Source organism: Ochotona curzoniae, unplaced genomic scaffold (assembly GCF_017591425.1).
Source record: "Ochotona curzoniae isolate NIBS_2020 unplaced genomic scaffold, NIBS_Ocur_1.0 contig_4064, whole genome shotgun sequence".
Lineage (NCBI taxonomy): Eukaryota > Metazoa > Chordata > Mammalia > Lagomorpha > Ochotonidae > Ochotona > Ochotona curzoniae.
Genome location: NW_024466107.1, coordinates 9,121,201 through 9,141,298, shown reverse-complemented (window position 1 = coordinate 9,141,298; position 20,098 = coordinate 9,121,201). Strand labels below are relative to the sequence as shown.

The 20,098-nt window shown below is 51.5% G+C and overlaps 1 protein-coding gene across 2 annotated transcripts in view; it reads right to left on the bottom strand.

Annotated features, from left to right (window-relative positions):
• The window catches only part of TMEM170B (transmembrane protein 170B), a 34,666-nt gene extending 14,656 nt beyond the window's left edge, over positions 1-20,010 (bottom strand). Inside the window, exon 1 of one of the 2 annotated variants that reach the window (XM_040984144.1) lies at positions 19,828-20,010. In XM_040984144.1, the coding sequence (XP_040840078.1) occupies positions 19,828-19,924 (97 nt within the window). In that variant the 5' untranslated portion in view covers positions 19,925-20,010. The remainder of the gene's footprint in view (positions 1-19,827) is intronic. The other variant, XM_040984143.1, reaches the window with a different exon arrangement.
• Between the last annotated feature and the right edge of the window lie 88 nt (positions 20,011-20,098).

Sequence of the window (20,098 nt, the reverse complement as noted above, 5' to 3'; positions counted from 1 at the left end):
TGCTGCAGCCCAGTGCCTGCCAAGCCCTGAGAGCCGAAGGCGCTGGGCGCTGACCCAGCAGGCGCCGGGCGGTGACCCAGCAGATGAAATTGGTTGTTCCCTTTCTAACACACACACACGTATACGTATACATATGTGTTTATATACATATTTGTGTATACATATTTTTAAGTGTGAGAAAGTCTGTCTTTCAGGTGGTATCTGAAGTGGGGACCCTTGCGAGTTCCCCCATCTTGCGAAACCACAGCTCAGGGCACTCCATCTAGTGGTGTCCGTGAGACCTGCTTGGTGTCGGGAAACCCTCACAGGACCCCGTGAGACACAGGAAACAAGCAGGGGGTCTCTGCAGACAGCTTTTTTTTTTGTCACAATTCACAAAAATGCGTAAAAATATGTTAATTATGGATATTTAAAATACAATTGAGTCAAGGTCACAAATTTTCAAACAGAACAGAAATTCTCTGTGCCGGATGGAGGGTATGGGTACAGAAGGACAGCGCAAGAGCTCCTGGTAGCAACACAACGGCCTTGTGCTCTGCTCATGGTGGCGGACACACAACCAAGTGATAAAACTGCGCCGAGCTGAGGACAGGTGCACAGCGAGGCAGGGGCGTGGCGTCGGCCTCAAGATCTCAGCTGTGACGTAACACGCACGTTTCCCTTGATGTTCCCACTGGGTGGCTGATGCGCTCTCCAGATGATTTCTTACCAACTGCAATGGAATCGGTTTGATTTTAAAAAGGAAGGAGGAATATATTTCTTAAAATGATCCAAAAAAATAAAAATTCAGCACCACCCTGCCAAGCTCACACAAACTGGAACACAGAATAGACTCAAGATAATTTGAACTTCCTGCAAGGAAACATCTGATATGATTTACAATGTGTATTAAAATACCACGGTGCTTCTCAATGACGTAAGAGTCAGATACTGGTAATTAAGGAGAAATCGACAAAGCGTGCCTTTTACAGTTTTCCTCTTCCAACTTTCAGAGCAATATGCACACTGCTTTCATATCACACTGTCGCTCCAGAGCAAATGGCTTCAATTTAAAAAAAAATCACACGCACACATTAAAAAGGTCTAACTTGCCCAGAAGATGTCTGGTTATTAAACGACCTAATTTCCCAACATGACACTCCACAAGGCCGCGACACTGGGAGGAAGCTTGCTGACACATCAGCATGCTCCACAGACACCTCGCCCCGGGACAAGCACGGGCTCTCCCAGAGCCGTCACCTTGTACGTTGGACCTAAGTTCACCTACAACATCATAACACATCTACCCTCCGAGAAGTTCTCTGCTCGAATGTCCCTGTGACGCAATTAGAAAAAAATAATATCTTGACTAGATTTAGTATCATGAACAGGGAAATTATTTGGCGTTATAAAAAGCAGAATTTTGCGGGCCAGGATGGTAGCCTAGCAGCTAAAGTCCTTGCCTTGAATGTGCCAGGATCGCATATGGGCACCTGTTCTAATCCTGGAGGCCCTGCTTCCCATCCAGCTCCCTGCTTGTGCCCTGGGAAAGCAGTTGAGGACGGCCCAAAGCCTTGGGACCCTGCACCCGCGTGGGAGACCTAGAAGAAGCTCCTGGTTCCTAGCTTCGGATTGGCTCATCACCGGCTATTGCAGCCACTTGGGGAGTGAATGAATCACTGAAGGGAAGATCTTCCTCTCTGTCTCTCCTCCTCTCTGTATATCGGACTTTCCAATACAAATAAATCTTTAAAAAAAAAAGTAGAATTTTTTTGCCTATTAAATATATTGCTACTTCCCTCAATAATAAACTCAGCTGAAAAGTAAAAGTTATTTTTTTAAAGAATCACACATTCACTTGAAAGTCAGTTCCAGAGAGGGAAAGAAAGATCACATCCAAGCCCTGATTCACTTTCCCAAATGGCTACAACAACTGGGCAGGGCCCAGCCAGGAGCAGTTTCTTCCAAGTCTCTCCCCTGGGTGCAGGGACGCAGGCACTTTGTGCCCCCAAGGTGCCGTGGCAGGGGCCTGGGTCACAGAGCACGCGGCAGGGTTTTTGAACCCACTGAACCCCCAGGAGACGCTAACACTGCAGCACTGGCTTAACTGACTCCACCACGGCACAGGCCCAGAGAATAAAATTTTAAGTCGAAATGTCTCTTACAATCCCGAGACATCAAAGGAGTCAAATGACCATGAGAGCGTGTCAAGCAGCCTGCTGCCGAGCAGTCCAGAGAGCCGTGCGCGAGGGGGCCACGAGGGGGCCTACCCCTTGGAACCAAGTGCGCTGCTGTCTCTGACAAAACAAACGTTGAACTCTTTGTTGTAGAAAAAAGCCAGAACTGTCAGGAATATTCAGTGATGCTGTGTTTTATGCCACAACAACCACATGAAATGACTTAGCTGACGGACGTCCCATCCTGACACCGGGCCAGCCTTGGTGAGCGAGGCGGTCCTCGGCCCGCTCGCACTGGCACTCCCAGGAAGCCCGCAGGAGTCGGTCAGGTGCCAGGCAGCAGAGCCAGGCAGCAGAGCCCCGAGAGCCTCAGGTGAGGGACAGGCTGCTGAGATGGAAGGAGTGGCGGATCAGTTCACCCCTAGACTGCTGGATCTCCTGAACAACTCCTCTCTCAAACGTACTCCAATGAGCAACATACTAAAACTGAAAGTTAAAACAATCAGTTAACGAGAAACTGTGCTGATACAAGCAATAAAGGAGAACTGGGAGCCCTTATTTCCAAACTGCTTGTGCCACACTAACCTGGCCAAATATGAGCCCAGGGTAGGCCAACGGACTCCTCTCAGCTTTGCACCACCACGGCTAGACACTTGGGTGTGCACAGCGACGATGGGGTCATCGCGGCTAACTTAAACACACTGCAAGGCACGGACACGGCATGCTACAAGCAGCAGCCCGTGGGTCAGAGTGAACGGCAGAGCCAAGCTCAAGTCCTGACTGTGAGCCAGGCAGGCAGCAGAGGCTGGGCGCAGCAGTCGGGGGCACCTTCCAACAGCTGGCCGATGAGCGCTACCTTCAAAACCAACGCCTCCTGGTTCCCTCTTGGGACAACCCCTGAGGAGACGAGAGCTTGGTGGCATCACGCAGACTTGCCAACTTGGCAGGTGATGCCCACCAACCCACGCCGGATGCAGTCCAAAGTCATGCCTGTGGACTTCCGACAGGAGCTGAGCCTGCAGGAGCAAACTGTAGAACCGATCCAAAGAGCCAACGCCGGTCGGCTGCAGTGGATGCCCTCAACCCACAGCTTGCTTTCTGCCCACAACCCAGTCTACCTCACCCAAGTCTCTAATCACTGGGCAACCACAAAGGGAGCAGGTCAGCAGGAGCTTAGCGCTAAACCAACACAAAGCAGATATCATAAAAATGGCCTCTGCAGACCACTGCAAGTTTGAAGTGCCCCAGCCCCAAGCGTCTTGGTTCCCTGCAAGGGAACAGGCCTTCCTCCGGCACGGCTCCAGCAGCCGGAGGGCTAGCCCCGCTCCCAGCCTCTCTCAGCTTACCTCCCAGCGGTCAGCAAGGCGGGAGAGGTGAGGCCAGAAGGAGCTCTGCTCCTGACCCTGACTCCCGCCAGCCCTGGACACAAGGTCTTTCAAACACTACTCATGGTGCTTTTATTCATTCCGGAGCGGAATTAGTAAGGAGAAAGTAATTTCTCTACATATTTAGATAAAAGCAAGTCAAAGAATTATAGATGGGGCCTGATCTTATTACTTCAAACCACAAGTCTGTCTATATATAAACAGAAAATGACCCCAAAGGGGGCATACCAATGGCTTTCTTTTACAAACAAAAATACAGGATGGATAATGCTATCTTACTGTCAGGGTGCTGATCATCAGGGAAAGAAAAGCTTCGGTCAACTGCTAGCAAAGATGCCTTTACTGGGGGGAGGGAAGTCCACCCTCGGACCTTTCCCCATAGTGGGGAGGCAGAGAGCAAGCGGGCAGGTGTGGGAATGGAAAGGCGCACAAACCCTCCTCACGCAAGGCTGGAGTGGGTGCCAATCCAGTCCTATTTAGGACAGGAAGAGCCAGTCTGAATCCATCATTGATCCACCGGAGCGGGGGGTGGGGGTGCTCCACTGCCATGGTCTGGCCCGAGATCCCAGTGACATAGCGGGTCTGATGCCAACGCCGCCCTCCTTCCTAACCACGGAAACCATCACCCACAGGTCAAACAGTGTGCTTAGGGGCTGCTGTGGTGATGTAGCACAGGGATCCTCCACTTGCAGTGCCACTGTCCCATACGGGCATTGGCACACGTCCTGACTGCTCCACTTCTGATCCAACTCCCTGCTGGTGGCCTGGGAAAGCAGAGGATGGCTGGAGTCCTTGGCCCTGCAGCCATGCGGGAGACATGGAAGGGCTCCGGCTTTGGATCAGTTCAGCTCTGGTCATTGGGGTCATTTAGCGAGTGAATCAGAAGCTGGGAGATCTCTCTGTCTCTACTATTCTCTGTGAGTCTTTTAAACTGAAAAATAAGTAAAAAAAAAAAAGGGGGGGTTTGGGTGTGGTTTTTTGTTTGTTTGTTTTTTTAAGAAAAAGTTTGCTCAGTGAAAGTGAGCAAGTCTTTGGAGCCACTCGTGTGGGAGCAGCGAAACTGCTGGCCTGTGCTGGCTCTTATGGCCGTCTGGGAGGTAAACTTGGAGATGGAAAATTTTTCACTCTGTCTGTAACTGTGCCTTTCAAAAAGCAATGAATAAATCTTTTAAGAAGAATTTAAAAGCTTGCTGCAAATATACTGATTTCAGAAATCAGTGTCATTCTGTCCTTTAGCTCATGCAAGAAGATGTCATGGCAAGCCGGTGGTTCTCACCCTGGGCTGCTCGTGGGAACTCAGACAGTTCTCGACGGGCACCAGTACAAGCGTGCGCCAATCAAATCCCTCAAATAAGGATTCCACAGGAGAGGCGGGAGTTGTTACCAGTCTAGGGTAATTTCACATAAACTTCCAAATGTCATTACCAAAACCTACTGCATCTCAGACAAGCATTAACAACCCTTCCGTCTTCGTCAAGTTGATATCAGGATGCTTTGTGCATTCAAAATATGCCAGGCACCAAGACGGAAATAGCTCACCTGTTAAAATAAAAAAAGTATGTGGGACTGCTCACAATTTTCTGCCATTATAGAAACAATCTATATAATATTTTCAAGCAAATTAAATATTTTACGGTTTTTTTATTTCACCAAATAAAAAGTGTGCAATTCACTCCCATTACATGTCTGATAGAGGCGCCTGGATTTGGGGTCTGACCCATGCAGAGGGCTTATTAATTTCCTCATGAGAAAATGCACCCATAATTTGAAAACATCCTCTTCGTTAGACGACACCGAGGTGTGGTCCATGTCCCACATGCAGTTCATCACTGTTTCTGTGCAATCTGTGAGCTAAACAATGCCTTTCATACTTAGAAATGGTCCTAAAAAAATCAAAGCAAAATTAAGCAACAGGCAAAAACGACCAACAACTTGGAACAGACATCTGGCCTGGCAGTTAGGACCCCAACTGAGCTGTGTGCATCCCGTATCAGGACACCTGCTCCCATCACAGTACTGCTCCAGGGTCAGCTTCCGGCAAGCGTGCCTTCTGGATAGCCATCTCCCTCAGAGACTGGGATGGAATTTTCTAGATCCACCTTTGGCCAGTCCCAGCCCAGGCAGGTGTGTGGTTTTGGGGAGTGAAGCAGCAGAAAGAAGCTCTCTCTGAGCTTGTCTCTCAATAAATAATTTTTAAAGATGTATGAAGCTCATGTTTCTGTAGCCCTAAAACTCATTCATACCGCCCGTGACCAGCTTCATGCTACAGTAGTAACATGCCAGAGACCAGAGGACCAGGGTCTTGGGCCAGCTCCCACTAGTTTCCCAGGCACATTAGCAGGGAGCTGAATTGGAAGCAGAGCAGACAGGACTCAAATGGTACGCACATGGGACACATCAGAGGTGGCACTTTACTCACGATGCCACAACGTTGGCCCTGGTCTAGCTGACTTTGACTTTGGGGGACTAAACTACCCCATCACATGGTTAACAATTACAGCCATGTATTATCAAAAATTAACACTCAGGTACTTAATTAACAATACTCCAATGGCATGGGTTCAGCTGCCTGGGGTTGCACAGGGCATCTGGAAGTGATGTTCTATGGGGTACAGAGTCCTAAGCAAGGGGGAACGCTGTCAAGGCCTCAGGAATAGTCACAGCCACACCTGAATTCTAGAACAAACAGGACGTACCCAGGAGGCAGGATGAGGGTAGGCGCCGGCAGGTGTATCTACAGTCACCTGGGACGGACCCCAGCAGCAGCAACGCCCATGTAACCGGTCCAGGATGCAGCTGAGACACTGGGTTTTTCAGATCTTCCAGGTGATTCTCAGATTCTCTCTCTCTTTCCCTCTCTCTCTCTCTCCCTCTCTCTCTCTCTCGGTACATATAATACAGGGAATATGTGGTGGGGGGTCCTATGTGAACCCTGAAGAGCGTGGCCTCCACTATGAGGTCAATGAAAAGCTTTGAAGAGTTACACCCAGAATGACCTTTTGAAGAGATGCCTCTGACAGCCAGCAGAAGGCAGCTCTAGAAGCAGATAGAAGACTACATGACTAGCTCAAGAATCCAGGGGGATGCTAAGGCCTAGGACTCAGGCCTCAGGACTGCAAGTAATCTGATAAATAATTAGAAGGGTTTGCTGATGACCCGGATAGCTGGAGGCCCAGGAGATGCGATGCCTGGCTTCTCTAATTTCTGGTGTGGATAGATCATGATGATAAGCTTCCAGATTTGGAAGCATGGAAACCTGCTCAGTCCATCACAACAGTGCTCAAATTCTTGCAAGCAGGATTAAAGATGTGAAATGCAGAAAAATGTGGAGGCTCTCCACACCTTTCCACTGCTGAACACCTGCATTCGAGAGTTGCCCATTGCTGTGGCTGCATTCCAGAGGCCGGGTGAAATGTGAAGAAAGCAGGTCTATTTAGCCCACACTTTGGCAAGCTCAAGTCCCGACAGGCTGGGCTCTGGCGAGGCCTGAGGACGGGAGGCACCGGCAGGTGAGCAAGCAGGGCACTGGACGGGGAGCTGGGCAGCAGGGCCCCCGACGGCTGTAAACTCCCAGTTCCTTCTGGGGGCAGCACTCCTAAGGACCCAATCACTTCTTGCCCTCAGGCCTCTCCTCCTTAAAAGTTCCATCACCTCCTACCCCGTGCTACCAGGGAACATCCCCATACGGAGGCAACCAATGGGTCCTTCTCTGACCATCTGCTGTGGGGCAAGGGCACCACACCCATCATCCTGAAGGGACAAGCCGACACACACACCTTCTGTTTAGGCTGGAAAAGACCCCTTCTCTACCTCTCAAATAAAGGAAGCAAAACTTATAGAATACACCCACAGACAAAAACCACCACCCAGCATGGACAGACAAAGCAGCCACAGATTCGACTCCGCGATGACCCTAACCCACCCAGGCACCAGCCAGAGGCCTGAAACTGTCCAGTGGGTTATCAGCTCCCAGATGAGGACCCTCGGAGAGGGGAGAAGACTCCAGGAAATGCTGAGCACTTCGAAAGCACCAGCAGAGCGGAAAACACCTTGAAGGGGTCTACCAACAGGTTTGGCAGATCACAGAAAAAAACAGAGCAGAGAAGGAAGTATAAAAGAGCTCAAAAACAATATCAAATGGTTTAACACACTCAATTACAAACTCAAGACATCCAGAACATTCCAGGCAAGATAAATAGCAGTCACCTTAAAGAATCATAAACTAACAATAGGGACCAGCCAGGTAGTATACGGATCAAGCCCAAGTCTGTGGCACCAGCATCCCATAAGGTTGCTGGTTCGAGTCTCAGCTACTCTACTTCGCAGCCAGTCTGGAAAAGCAGTGGAGGATGGCCCAAGTCTTGAGCCTCTGCACCCGTGTGGGAGACCAAGAAGAAGCTCTTGCCTTCCACCCTCAAGCCAGCCCAGTTCTGGCCATCTCAGCCATGTGGGGAGTGAACCAACAGCCAGACAGGAGAGCTCTCTCTAAAAGTCTTAAACTCTTTCATGTAAAATTTAAAAAAAAAAAATTCAAAGCAATAAAACAATCCCCCTATACACATCTCTCAATATCACAGTGAAATGACCAAAACCTCAGAGATAAGGGGAAATTATTGAGGGCAATCAGAGGGAAATGACTTGATATATATGAAGGAACAAAGATAAAAAGTATAACAAACTTCTCACTGGAAACTACCCAGAGTCACATTTATAAAGCACAGAAGGGGCTGAGGCGTGGGGAAGGGATCCTCAAAGGCCAGAAGCCTGTATCAAGCAGAACTTCCTTCAAAACTAAAGGCGAGAGAGAAAAAAACAAAACAAGCAAGCAAAAACCTGCAGGTGAACCAGGGACTTTTTCAAACAGAAGTCACGTGGAGAGTTCCTGGCCGGAGGACCTCTGTTTCAACCTTTTAAAGGAGGCTCTTTAGATAAAAAGGAATATGATACTAAGTGGAAACAACTGCACAAAGAAATGAAATGACAAACAAAAAGTTAAACTGGAAGTAAATAGTCAAACCATTTTTGTTATTTTTTTAATTACTCAAAGAAAATGGCCCTATTTGTCTACCTGAAACCTTTACTCTGGATATTAATACTGATCTACTTCTGCTCCTTCGAGTAGAGCAAAGGCACGGCTTTTCAAGCGCACTGAGACCCCGGTAGGACTGCTCGGCTACACCGCCCCTAAGGCTGAAGGAGGCATTGTCACAACCCACAGAGACAAAATCACCTTCCCTTCATCAGCGCATCACTGTAAACCCTAAATGACAATGTCCTTTCTTGAATAGTGACAGAGTTTTAATTTGCAACAATTACATTCTCATTTGCTTTAAGGAAACACGAAAGGGGACATTGGCCACCGCCAGCATGCCACATGGGAGCGCCGTTGGGCAGTGAGGCTTGGGGGACAGCAGCAGCAGCAGCAGCCAGACACCTCCGCGAGGGGAGAGCTCTGAATTCCCAGCTCCAGGTTTCAGCTTGGCCCAGTCCTGGCTCACGACGCCACTTGGAGAGAGAACCAGCAGTCAGTTCCTTCCCTGCTCTTCTCTGTTGTTCTGCCTTGCAAATCAAGTAACCTCAGTGAAAATAAAGAGATCAGCTTAGGACTAGTTGCAACAGCCCCGAAAGCTCATTATATTTAAGCCACGATGCTGCCTTCATGAAGGACACCGTTCGGCACGTACTTCCACATAACTGATCGGTGTTTAAGAGTCTGAGGCTCCTGGGCCCAGCGCGATCGTCCCTGCCTTGTACACGCAGGGATCCCATATGCGGGCCGATTCATAGCCTGCTCCACTTCCCATCCAGCTCCCTGCTTGGGGCCTGGGAAAGCAGTCGAGGACGGCCCAAGGCCTTGGGACCCTGCACCACTGGTGTGGAAGCCTTGGAAGAGGCTCCCGGCTTCAGATCAGTTCATTGTGGCCACTTGAGGAGTAAGCCGTGGACGGGAGATCTTCCCTTCTGTCTCTCCTTCCCCCTGTAAATCTGACTTTCCAATTAAAAAAGTAAATCTTAAACAGTCTGAGGATCCATTGTAAAAAAGTGGAATACAACAGCACAATTACATAACAGTGTCAGCTGCTAAGTCTCATACCCCTCAAACAGCTGAACTTACAGACTATGCAGAGAAATAGCAACAATAACATGTTTTTTTAAAATCACTGACCTAAAAACCTTCTCAACATCAGATACAATGTTTCTATTTACTTTCTGAAATAATTCGTTGTATTTTTGATGATGTTTCCATAGTTGCGATGGATGCATGCCCACGTGGGCCTCTGATTAGGATGGGGAGGGCTGAGGAGTGGGGGAAGCGCATGAGACAGCTGCCTCCAGTCACATTTCTTCCTGTATCTGGGGAAGGTGGAGAGGGCAGGGGGGAGGGCTGCTCCCCGGGGCCGACCGCATCAGGACCCACTGACAAGGACAGCCACCTGACGCCATCCAGGGTCCCCAGCGTGGAGTATGGTCTGGGGGTACTGCTTAAGTGGCTTTTCTTTTCTTTTTTTAAAGATTCATTTATTTATTGGAAAGTCAGATTTACAGAGAGAAGGAGAGACAGAGAGAAAGATCTTCCATCCACTGGTTCACTCCCCACGTGGCTGCAACGGCCAGAGCTGAGCCCATCTGAAGCCAGGAGCCTCCTCCGGGTGTTCCAAGTGGTTGCAGGGTCCCAAGGTTTGGGGCCGTCCTCGACTGCTTTTTCAGGCCCCAAGCAGGGAGCTGGATGGGAAGTGGAGCAGGCAGGATGTGAACTGGCAACGATATGGAATCACAGCACATGTAAAGTGAGGACTTGCTCCACTAGGCTACTGTGCTGGGCCCTAAGTGGTTCCAATAGTTCTGAGATGCTGTTGATTTTATTGCTCCAAGATGCCATGTTTTATAATCTTACAGAAGGACATTTCCAAGGGCTGTTTCTTTAAAGATTTATTTTTATTATTTTTTCATTGGAAAGGCGGATATACAGAGAGGAGAGACAGAGAGGAAGATCTTCCGTCCGATGATTCACTCCCCAAGTGAGCGCAACGGGCCAATACTATGCCGATCCGAAGCCAGGAGCCTCCTCCGGGTCTCCCACGCGGGTGCAGGTTCCCAAAGCTTTGGGCCGTCCTCGACTGCTTTCCCAGGCCACAGGCAGGGAGCTGGAAGGGAAGCGGGGCTGCCGGGATTAGAACCGGCGCCCATATGGGATCCCGGGCGTGCAAGGCGAGGACCTGTAACCACTTGCGCCACCGCGCCGGGCCCCAAGGGCTGTTTCTATTGAGTGCTCAACCATGAGCTTGGACACCTGTGACTAAAACTTAACCATAATGCTCTCCTTCTGATACATCCCTAAAACTGAAGGCGGGACAAACACACGCACAAGCAGGGAAGGCAGCAAGCAACCCAGGGCTAGGTCAGACCAGGCACACCCCGAGCGCGAGGTCAGCAAGAGGTGACGCTTCAGCGGCAGCAGCAAAGAGGCCATGTCAGCTCTGCACGGCATCTGTGAGGTCCCGGATCAGGTGTCAAGGCGGCCTGCTTCTGCCCGGTGTTCAGAGAAGAGACGCTCTGAGCTGAGGGTAAACACGCTCAAGACCTGAAGCAGCCTTGCTGGAAAGGAAAAGTGGCTTAACCTCAGAGATTGAAGAAACGTGTTTAGCTGCAAACGTAACAACTGGATTCTTAACTCTTCATAAAACGTCTAAGCCTTTTGTTTTCTTCAGCAGAAATGTCTGGATCAGCTTTCCCTTCACCCAGTATGCCAAACTGGCCAGGATGAGGAAACTGGACCTGAGAAACGGGATTTGTCCGAAATGTAAAAGGTAACAGACACTATCAAGGCCAAACTGGGCTTCCTGACCTCCCCTCCCCCATCCACGCCCCCTCCCCCAACCCCTCCCCCTCTAGGCCTCGACCTCCCCCTCCCCATCCCCTCCCCCTCTAGGCCTCGACCTCCCCTCCCCTCCCCCTCTAGGCCTTGACCTCCCCCTCCCCCAACCCCTCCCCCTCTAGGCCTCGACCTCCCCCATCCCCTCCCCCTCTAGGCCTCGACCTCCCCCTCCCCCAACCCCTCCCCCTCTAGGCCTCGACCTCCCCCATCCCCTCCCCCTCTAGGCCTCGACCTCCCCCTCCCCAACCCCTCCCCCTCTAGGCCTCGACCTCCCCCTCCCCATCCCCTCCCCCTCTAGGCCTCGCCCTCCCCTCCCCTCCCCCTCTAGGCCTTGACCTCCCCCTCCCCCAACCCCTCCCCCTCTAGGCCTCGACCTCCCCCATCCCCTCCCCCTCTAGGCCTCGACCTCCCCCTCCCCCAACCCCTCCCCCTCTAGGCCTCGACCTCCCCCTCCCCATCCCCTCCCCCTCTAGGCCTCGACCTCCCCTCCCCTCCCCCTCTAGGCCTTGACCTCCCCCCCCCCCACCCCCTCCCCCTCTAGGCCTCGACCTCCCCCTCCCCATCCCCTCCCCCTCTAGGCCTCGACCTCCCCCATCCCCTCCCCCTCTAGGCCTCAACCTCCCCTCCCCCACCCCCTCCCCCTCTAGGCCTCTACCTCCCCCTCCCCATCCCCTCCCCCTCTAGGCCTCGACCTCCCCCATCCCCTCCCCCTCTAGGCCTCGACCTCCCCCTCCCCATCCCCTCCCCCTCTAGGCCTCGACCTCCCCCATCCCCTCCCCCTCTAGGCCTCGACCTCCCCTCCCCCATCCCCTCCCCCTCTAGGCCTCGACCTCCCCCTCCCCCAACCAGAGGCCCACGCGGCTGTGCAGCCCACTCAGCTATGTAAGCAATATCATAAATAAAATCAGAAGATTAAAAGTATAAAGTATTTCATTGCCCCATGCTGCTTACTTAAGACTATTAATTTAAAAACTTTCTCTAAAAGAATCTCAATAATCCGAAGGGTATATGCTGTTCCAATTACTTCTCATTATCTAAGTATACACATAAACGTTGCAATGCTTAATTCCTCCATATAACTCAGATTCAATAAAACTACACCACTTAGACTTTTTATATTAGTATCATTCAAGAGTCATTATTTTCTGTGGTTTATGGCACATACAATTAAAAAGGACTTTTATAAAGTTCTGTGATTCAAATTCCTTGATTTCTTTTTTTAAGATTAATTTATTTTGGGGCCTGGCGCAGTGGCCTAGTGGCTAAAGTCCTCACCTTGAACCTGCCAGGATCCCATATGGGCGCCAGTTCTGGCATAGGAGACCTGGAGGAGCTCCTGGCTCCCGGCTTCAACTGGTTGTTGCACTCACTTGGGGAGTGAATCATCCGATGGAAGATCTCTGTCTCTCCTTCTCTCTGTATATCTGGCTTTAAAGCCAATCTGAAGCCAGGAGCCTCTTCCGGGTCTCCCACGCGGGTGCAGGGACCCAAGGCTTTGGGCCGTCCTCCTCTGCTTTCCCGGGCCACAGGCAGGGAGCTGGATGGGAAGTGGAGCAGCCAGAACACAAACTGGCGCTCAAATAGGATCACAGTGCGTGTAAGGCAAGGACTTTAGCTACTAGACTATCGCACCTGGCGCAAGAGGACATTTTTAAAAGATGCATTCTAATATAATGTATTTGTAAAAGATAGTCATTTAAAAGTAAATCCAGGTTATCACATAATCTCACTGAAAATAAAGGAATCATCTATACTGAAATTTCTAAGCATCTGGAGGTCCTGAAAGTCCCTGTGAACTTCGACATCACCACGCACCCAGCAAAATCAGAGAAGGACCCTCACATGTGGCCTCCTGGCTGGGTCTCAGAGATCGGAACCTGGCAGCTCTGCCCAGGGCCTGACACAGACAACTCGCTGCTCCATGGCCACGCTCTCTAACAAGCCCTGGGGAAGGGAGATTCGAGGCAGACAGGGGAAGAGAGGAGAAAGTTGTATCATGAAAATGGATTTCCACTCACTGAGGAAGACAAGTTTGCCTGCCAGGCACAGGCACCAGGAGCCGCTGAGAACTCCTGGCAACGTGATCAAGTCTGGCAGGCACTCCTGCCCACCCCTCCAACGGGGACGTCCATGCTAGCTCTCTTCCACCACCTGCTTCATTCTTTGGGACCCACTGCTCCTCTGGGCAAGTCACCTGCTCCTTGGGGCTGGTGGTTTCATCTTCACTGAAAATGAGATGGGACTCAATTCCAGAACCCCCAGTGAACCCTGTTAACAGCGCTGTGCCCCAGGACTCTTCCACGTATCCACGCAGCTCTTTGCCTCTCCCGGTCGCCTTCTCTTTCTCTCACAGTCATTCCTGCCCCTCGCTCCGGGGGCCCCCGGTGAGCCCTCTCAAGGTCCCCCTGCTCCTCAGCTCATCCTGCGAGAAGGCCCCAAGGATGCCCAGTCTGCCCGCGTGCAGTTCCCTCCCCAGTGTACCACAATGGTCCATGTGACCAACAGAGCACAGCAGAACTGTGGCACGCCACTTCCAAGATCAGGTTCAGATGACCAATGGGCTTCTGGGTTCTGTCTCTGGCCAGCACTGCGGGGACACGGCCCCAGCCTCTGGACAGCAGCCCAGGCTGTCCGCTGGATTCCTCCTGAAACTCAGAAATCCCAGGTTTGTAGCTTTTTCGGTAAGAATTATCCACAAACCAAAAAAGACGAGGAAGACCATTTAGAATGCTAATGTACATTCAAATATAGGGGACAGTACATCAAACAAAGGGCAAGGGGCACAAGGTGACAGCACGCTGGGTTAAGCTGCCACCTGTGACACTGGCAGCCCATAGGAAGTCCTTGATGTCCCTCTTTCAGCCTAGCTCCTGCTGGCGCTCCTGGCTCGAGTGTCCGGCCCTGCCTCTCACATCAAAAGTCCAGATGGAGTTGGAGGCTCTGGCTTTGGCCTGCCCCAGTCCCCACGGCTGCAGCCACATTGGGCAGGGAGCAATGAAGCAGCAGACACAGCTCTTTCTCTTTCTGCTTTTCAAAAAAAATAAATCGATTAAAGGGGCGTAGTAATAGAATATGCTATAAACTAATATTAACTGATACAAGTTTGGTGAAAATTTCCTTTTTGGTGTTAAAGGCTTAATCCATTTAGCTAAGGTAAGAATGCTAGACAGAATTTTGATAGTTAAATGAGAACTATTTATCTAATCATTTTATTGCAATGTCAGACATACAGAGAGAGGAGGAGACAGAGAGGAAGATCTTCCATCTGGTGATTCACTCTCAAATGCCGCAATGGCTGGAGCTAAGCCAATCTGAAACCAGGAGCCAGGAGCTTCCAGGTCTCCCACATGGGTGCAGGGACCCAAGGTTTTGGGCCATCCTCGACTGCTTTCCCAGGGCACAAGCAGGGAGCTGGATGGGAAGTGGAACAGCCAGGAACAAGCTTGTGCCCACAGTGGCTCCCAGCACATGCAAGGCGAGGACTTTAGCCACTGGGCTACTGCACCAGGCCCAAATGAGAAGTCTTTAAAAAGTGCTGCTACCACCTTGTTCATGACTATACCACTAAAGCATACTGTCACAAAATATATAATTACAATCAGCTTAAATCACTTGATATTTCACGTTTGTTCAATAAGATAGATTTCATGGTCATGTCAATTTTAGGACATGAGACACATGCAAATGATATTCGCAGTATCTGACACGCAGTGGGTACCAAGTACTACAGCCAGCCTAGGAATTCTTCATCCGATGCTATGAAAATTCCACACCTACATGCCTGGGCTCTCCCCGGCCCGCCGGCCTTTCTACCTCGCCCCCGAGCCCGGGCAGCTCCTCCTCAGTGCAGGCCTCCCCCTGCATCTAGTCCTCCAAGTGAAGGCCACTCTCGGGGACCTTGGCTTCAGTCACTACACAAAGCCAACGTCAACACGTTTTCACTACAGCAATTAACAATTAATTTCAGCAATGCCAACGCTTATCCAGGAACTACTTCAGGTTTAAGAAATGGCATCAGGTCCCTGATTTGACAGTGCCAGAGTATGTGGGTTTAGGATTCCAAAAAAAATGAGGTGGGAATTAAGAAAGTAAAACCTGACCATGACCATCATCATAAAATTAACAGCACCTTCATCCTGAACAATCATTCTTTAATTACTGCAAAGCAGCCAGCTTTTAAGGATTATTTACAAAAGACAAAAAAAACTCCACGCAAGCATCTCAAATCTCTTTACACACATCAATTCGCCTCCTTACAAGACAGAGTTAAGGAACAAGTGAGCCCAACAGGGATTCAGAGTCCAGAGCAACAGCAGGAAGGACGTGCCTGCCTCGGAGCCGAATGGAAAACGCTCGCCCCGTGGCAGCACGCTGTGGGCACCTTCAGACAGGCTCATGGACACCAAGCACCCTCCCTTCTTTCTGCTAGCATTATCATACTAAAATGGCTTAGCAAGCAGAGACTAAATGTGAGGCATGACAGTATGAGCGTATGTAATCCAACAGAAATCCAGCACCAGAGTGCATGTGCCCTTCTGTGCCATCTGAATGACTCCCAGTGCTAGCCACCAACAGCAGGAGGGCAACACCTGCGCCCACGCCTACTGCCAACGCTGAACCGGGGGCCTGACCCAGCACCTGCGCCCATGCCTACTGCCAATGCTGAAACAGGGGCCTGACCCAGCACCTGTGCCCCCACGCCTGCTGCCAACACTGAACCAGGGACCTGACTCAGCACCTGTGCCCACGCCTGCTGCCAAAGCTGAACCAGGGGCCTGACCCAGCACCTGTGCTCATGCCTGCTGCCAATGCTGAACCAGAAACCTGACCCAGCACCTGTGCCCATGCCTGCCGCCAATGCTGAACCAGGGACCTGACCCGGCACCTGCCCCCACGCCTGCTGCCAATGCTAAACCTGGGGCCTGACCCAGCACCTGCGCCCCCATGCCTGCTACCAACGCTGAACCAGGGACCTGACCCAGCACCTGTGCCCACGCCTGCTGCCAAAGCTGAACCAGGGGCCTGACCCAGCACCTGAGAGAGAGAGAGAGAGAGAGAGAGAGAGAGAAAGAAAGAGACAGACACAGCAGGGACAAGGGGCCAGCAGTTCATCTGCTGTGTCTGGAACCCTCATGGCACTGGGTTCCGAGAAGGAAGAAAACTAAATACCACACGGACTCAGTAGCATAGTCTCTAAAACCACGAAAAATCAACGACCGTGGCGAGTCACAAAGTGCAGTAGCAACTTACCATTTCAGAGCGTGTTATTTCTTAACACCTTACAATCTCCAGCAGCTTATTCGCCAAACTGCAACAGTCGTGCCCCTCCCCGCCCCAGCCCCCAACACAAGCTCTTACAACACGGTCTGCCACGGTTTCAGTTACTGCTGGTCAACCGCAATGTGAAAATAATAAAGGGAACATTGCAGAAATAAACAAGTCATCGCTTTTAAAAAGTGCTTGCCGGAGCAGCATGGCGAAAGCGCTCGCTGGCCTGCCCAGCACGGGGTCATCGCGCTGCCAACATGGCCACCCACTCATCTCTAAGCACACTGCCATGGTTTCACAGCGCTTCTGCTCCAATAACCTTTAGAAGAGCTTCATGCTGGCCCCAAAGTGCAAGAGGCGCTGGCCGCTCTAGCATAGCACCCAGTTCCCTTCCTGTGCCTAAGCGACAGATGTTCACCACAGGAGTCCCAGCAGACAGGGCGGGCAGAGCGGAGCACTGGGAGCCCCCCCGGAACACCGTGGCACTGAGACCCCCGGTGACAGCACGTCAGGAAAGAACTGTGATGTCAAGGTTCCCAAAGTGACCTGGCTCCAGCTCGAACACCCTGTGATGCTGCTAGTCCTTTGTACTACTTGTCAAATCCGATTTCTATCAAAATAACAAATACACAAAGCTATTTTTTCTAAAGGCTCGTCATCATGATATACACACACACACAAAAAGGTCAACAACTTTTCCCGTGTTAGGATACAAAGAGGATAGCATCAAACTTGTTTGTTCAAGGGGAGCATCTTCCCTTTTGTCTGGTACTTAGTAACCGGACTCCCATTAACGAGAGCTCTGCAAATCCTTTACGCAGTCATCCCTGAAAGCCCAGTTTTGCACCATATTCCTACTGTATTTCCACATTCAGGGTGATGACAAAAACCCCTTCCGACTGTGAAAAGAAAGTGGAGTGAGATGAGTTCTCTCCTGTTCTGGGAAGCAAGCTCCCCTTGCTCCAATGTCCGAATGCATAAAGAAGAATGGTTAAACTGCGCAAGCGTTAAGCATTACTTCACAAACTCAGTGATCATGGATTTAGGGCTACCTCTCTGTCAGGTGCAAAAAAACGCCGAGGAGACTCCTTTCAAAGTTCAGTCCAGAGGAAACAAATGGACAATACAAAGTAACTGAAAAGCATGACAAAACCATGCACAAGGAGCAGAAATATCAAGATTAAGCAAGACCTGTACTGCGCCTGAAAGGGCAAAGCAGAGAGGGCATTCTGCAGACAGACCCTGGCCCCACCCTAGGCACCCTGGCCCCACCCTGGCTCGGCCTGGCACGGCTCTACCATTACCGGGACGAACTCCACTGCTCTCACATCCCTTTTCTCACCCTCCCAGGAGCCAGTGAGAAGCCTGAAACCGTACATGAAGATGCCTAACTGGGAGCTGTCTCAGTTCAGAGGGCACTGTGCACGCTCGCCTTTGCTGCCAGTGGCGCTGCACGCTGCCTCTCCGGGCTCATTTCCGCTGCCTAGGGGCTCACCGAGGGCACTGGAGCGCAGAAGGCCCACCAGGAGTGGCTGCCTTCCACGTCTCAGAGGCAGTGTGGTCCCCTCACACAAGGTCTGATTTTCGCTCTGGACACACAGAACCTCGCTTAGTCGGGCATTGCTGATCACCCACGAGACGGTGCTAACCATTCAGTCTTTGCTGCCCACATCACACTCCTGGATGGAGCCTGGCTCCCTCCAAGCTGTGGCCTGAGGGGTGAACCTGACGAGTCAACTTCCACATGGAGGTTCTTTCTGTTCCTCTGCCTTACAAATAATTACTTTTAAAAAAAATCAGTGAGAAGATCATTGGAAGCAACCCTGGATGGCACCCATTATGAACCCAGTGACTGACCAGTGGCATGGCAGACACTATCAGCCTCAGAATTTCACAGTACAAACTGCCAAATCCTGACAAGCCATGCACCTGGACTGCCCGGGCCCCAAAGCTAGCTCCACCTCCTGCTCCTTAATACGCACCCACACATTCACTAAGTCCTTCTCATTTTACTCTAATAAAAGTATACACCTGCCGTAGGAAAGAGTGGTCAGCAGCAAGCAGCAAAGCCATAAAGTTGAAGCAATCCACAAGCCCCTTCAGCTGACACCATGAAAGTCTGTAGGTCAAGTCTGTTTCTCAGAATGTTACAACCGTGCCTGGAAACTGTAATTATCACATCAGGTCAGTTTGCACAGCCTCCAAGTGAGGCCACCGTTAACCAGGGCAGAACTATCGTGGTTGTAGAGTTTCCACACTCGAAGGCACTCACAGCCCCAGAGGTGGCCTTGCTAGCCCTCAATTCTGCATGAACAGCTGGACCCCCGGCTCTGCCGGATCTCACACCACACACACCAACAGATGTGCCTGTGCGATCACCATGGAAGTTGTCTGTCTGAGGGGCGGGCTCTGAGAGCTGTCACATTGCCATTCACTCAATCCCATGTACAGAGTGCAAGCAGGGACTGCTTTTAAAATCTGCAACTCAGAAGTTACCCCGGGAAGCATTCGCCTCCAACCTAAGCAGCAGTTTCTTCCTTAGGGAAAACTACAGATGAGATGAAAAATACATGCTTTCTGGCTCACTGTAACAAACACCCAGCTGATGTTATGAGGACACCGCTGAGCAGGGGAAATGCTCAAAATTATCACGTATCCCAGAGGCAGCGGGTCTCTGGCTGGAGACTGATGGACAAGAGGAAACCACTGGAGACAAGACATGCAAGTCTAAAAGCTAAAATGCAGGAAGCAGTAGACCTAGGCCCAGCCCCTGAGCCGCTATCACCTACTCAGTCATCCACTCTGCAAAAAAATAATAATAATAGAAGTGGACGCAAACTACTCTCATGAAGCAGGGAACTGAAGTCCTGCGTTTGGCGTGTGATGTGCCAGGCAGACAGGCCACGAGCTAAGCTTAACTAAAGGGTCGCGCGGCAGGTGCACGCGTAGAGGGCGCCCAGGCCAACTGCGCCCAAGTCCCCGCAGCCAGGTGTCCCCGTGCGGGGCTGCAGGTGAGACTCCCACCCGGGGGACGCCCCTCTTTCGTAACGCCTTCCTCGCCTCGCCCCACGAGCGTGGACAGAGGCGGCGGCGAGGGGCGGTACCGCATCCCTGTCCCCCGCACCCCGGCCCCGGCCATTACCCGTGAGGTTCCTCAGCACCGTCCCGTGGGCCCAGAGGCTCAGGACCTGCTGCACCGACAGGTTGATCATGGAGTGGTCGCCTCCTTCCGCCTTCATCTTCCCCGGGGGGCGCCCGCCGCCCTCTCCGGGGGCGCCGGGCGGCAGCGGCGGCCGCGAGGCTCGGGGGGCGGCAGCGGCGGGTGCGGGGCCCGTCCGGGCCACCGCCGGGGGAGGCTGCGGGGCTCCGGGCCTCCGGAGGGTGCCGCTCTGCGAGTCTCCCAGGCGGCCCCC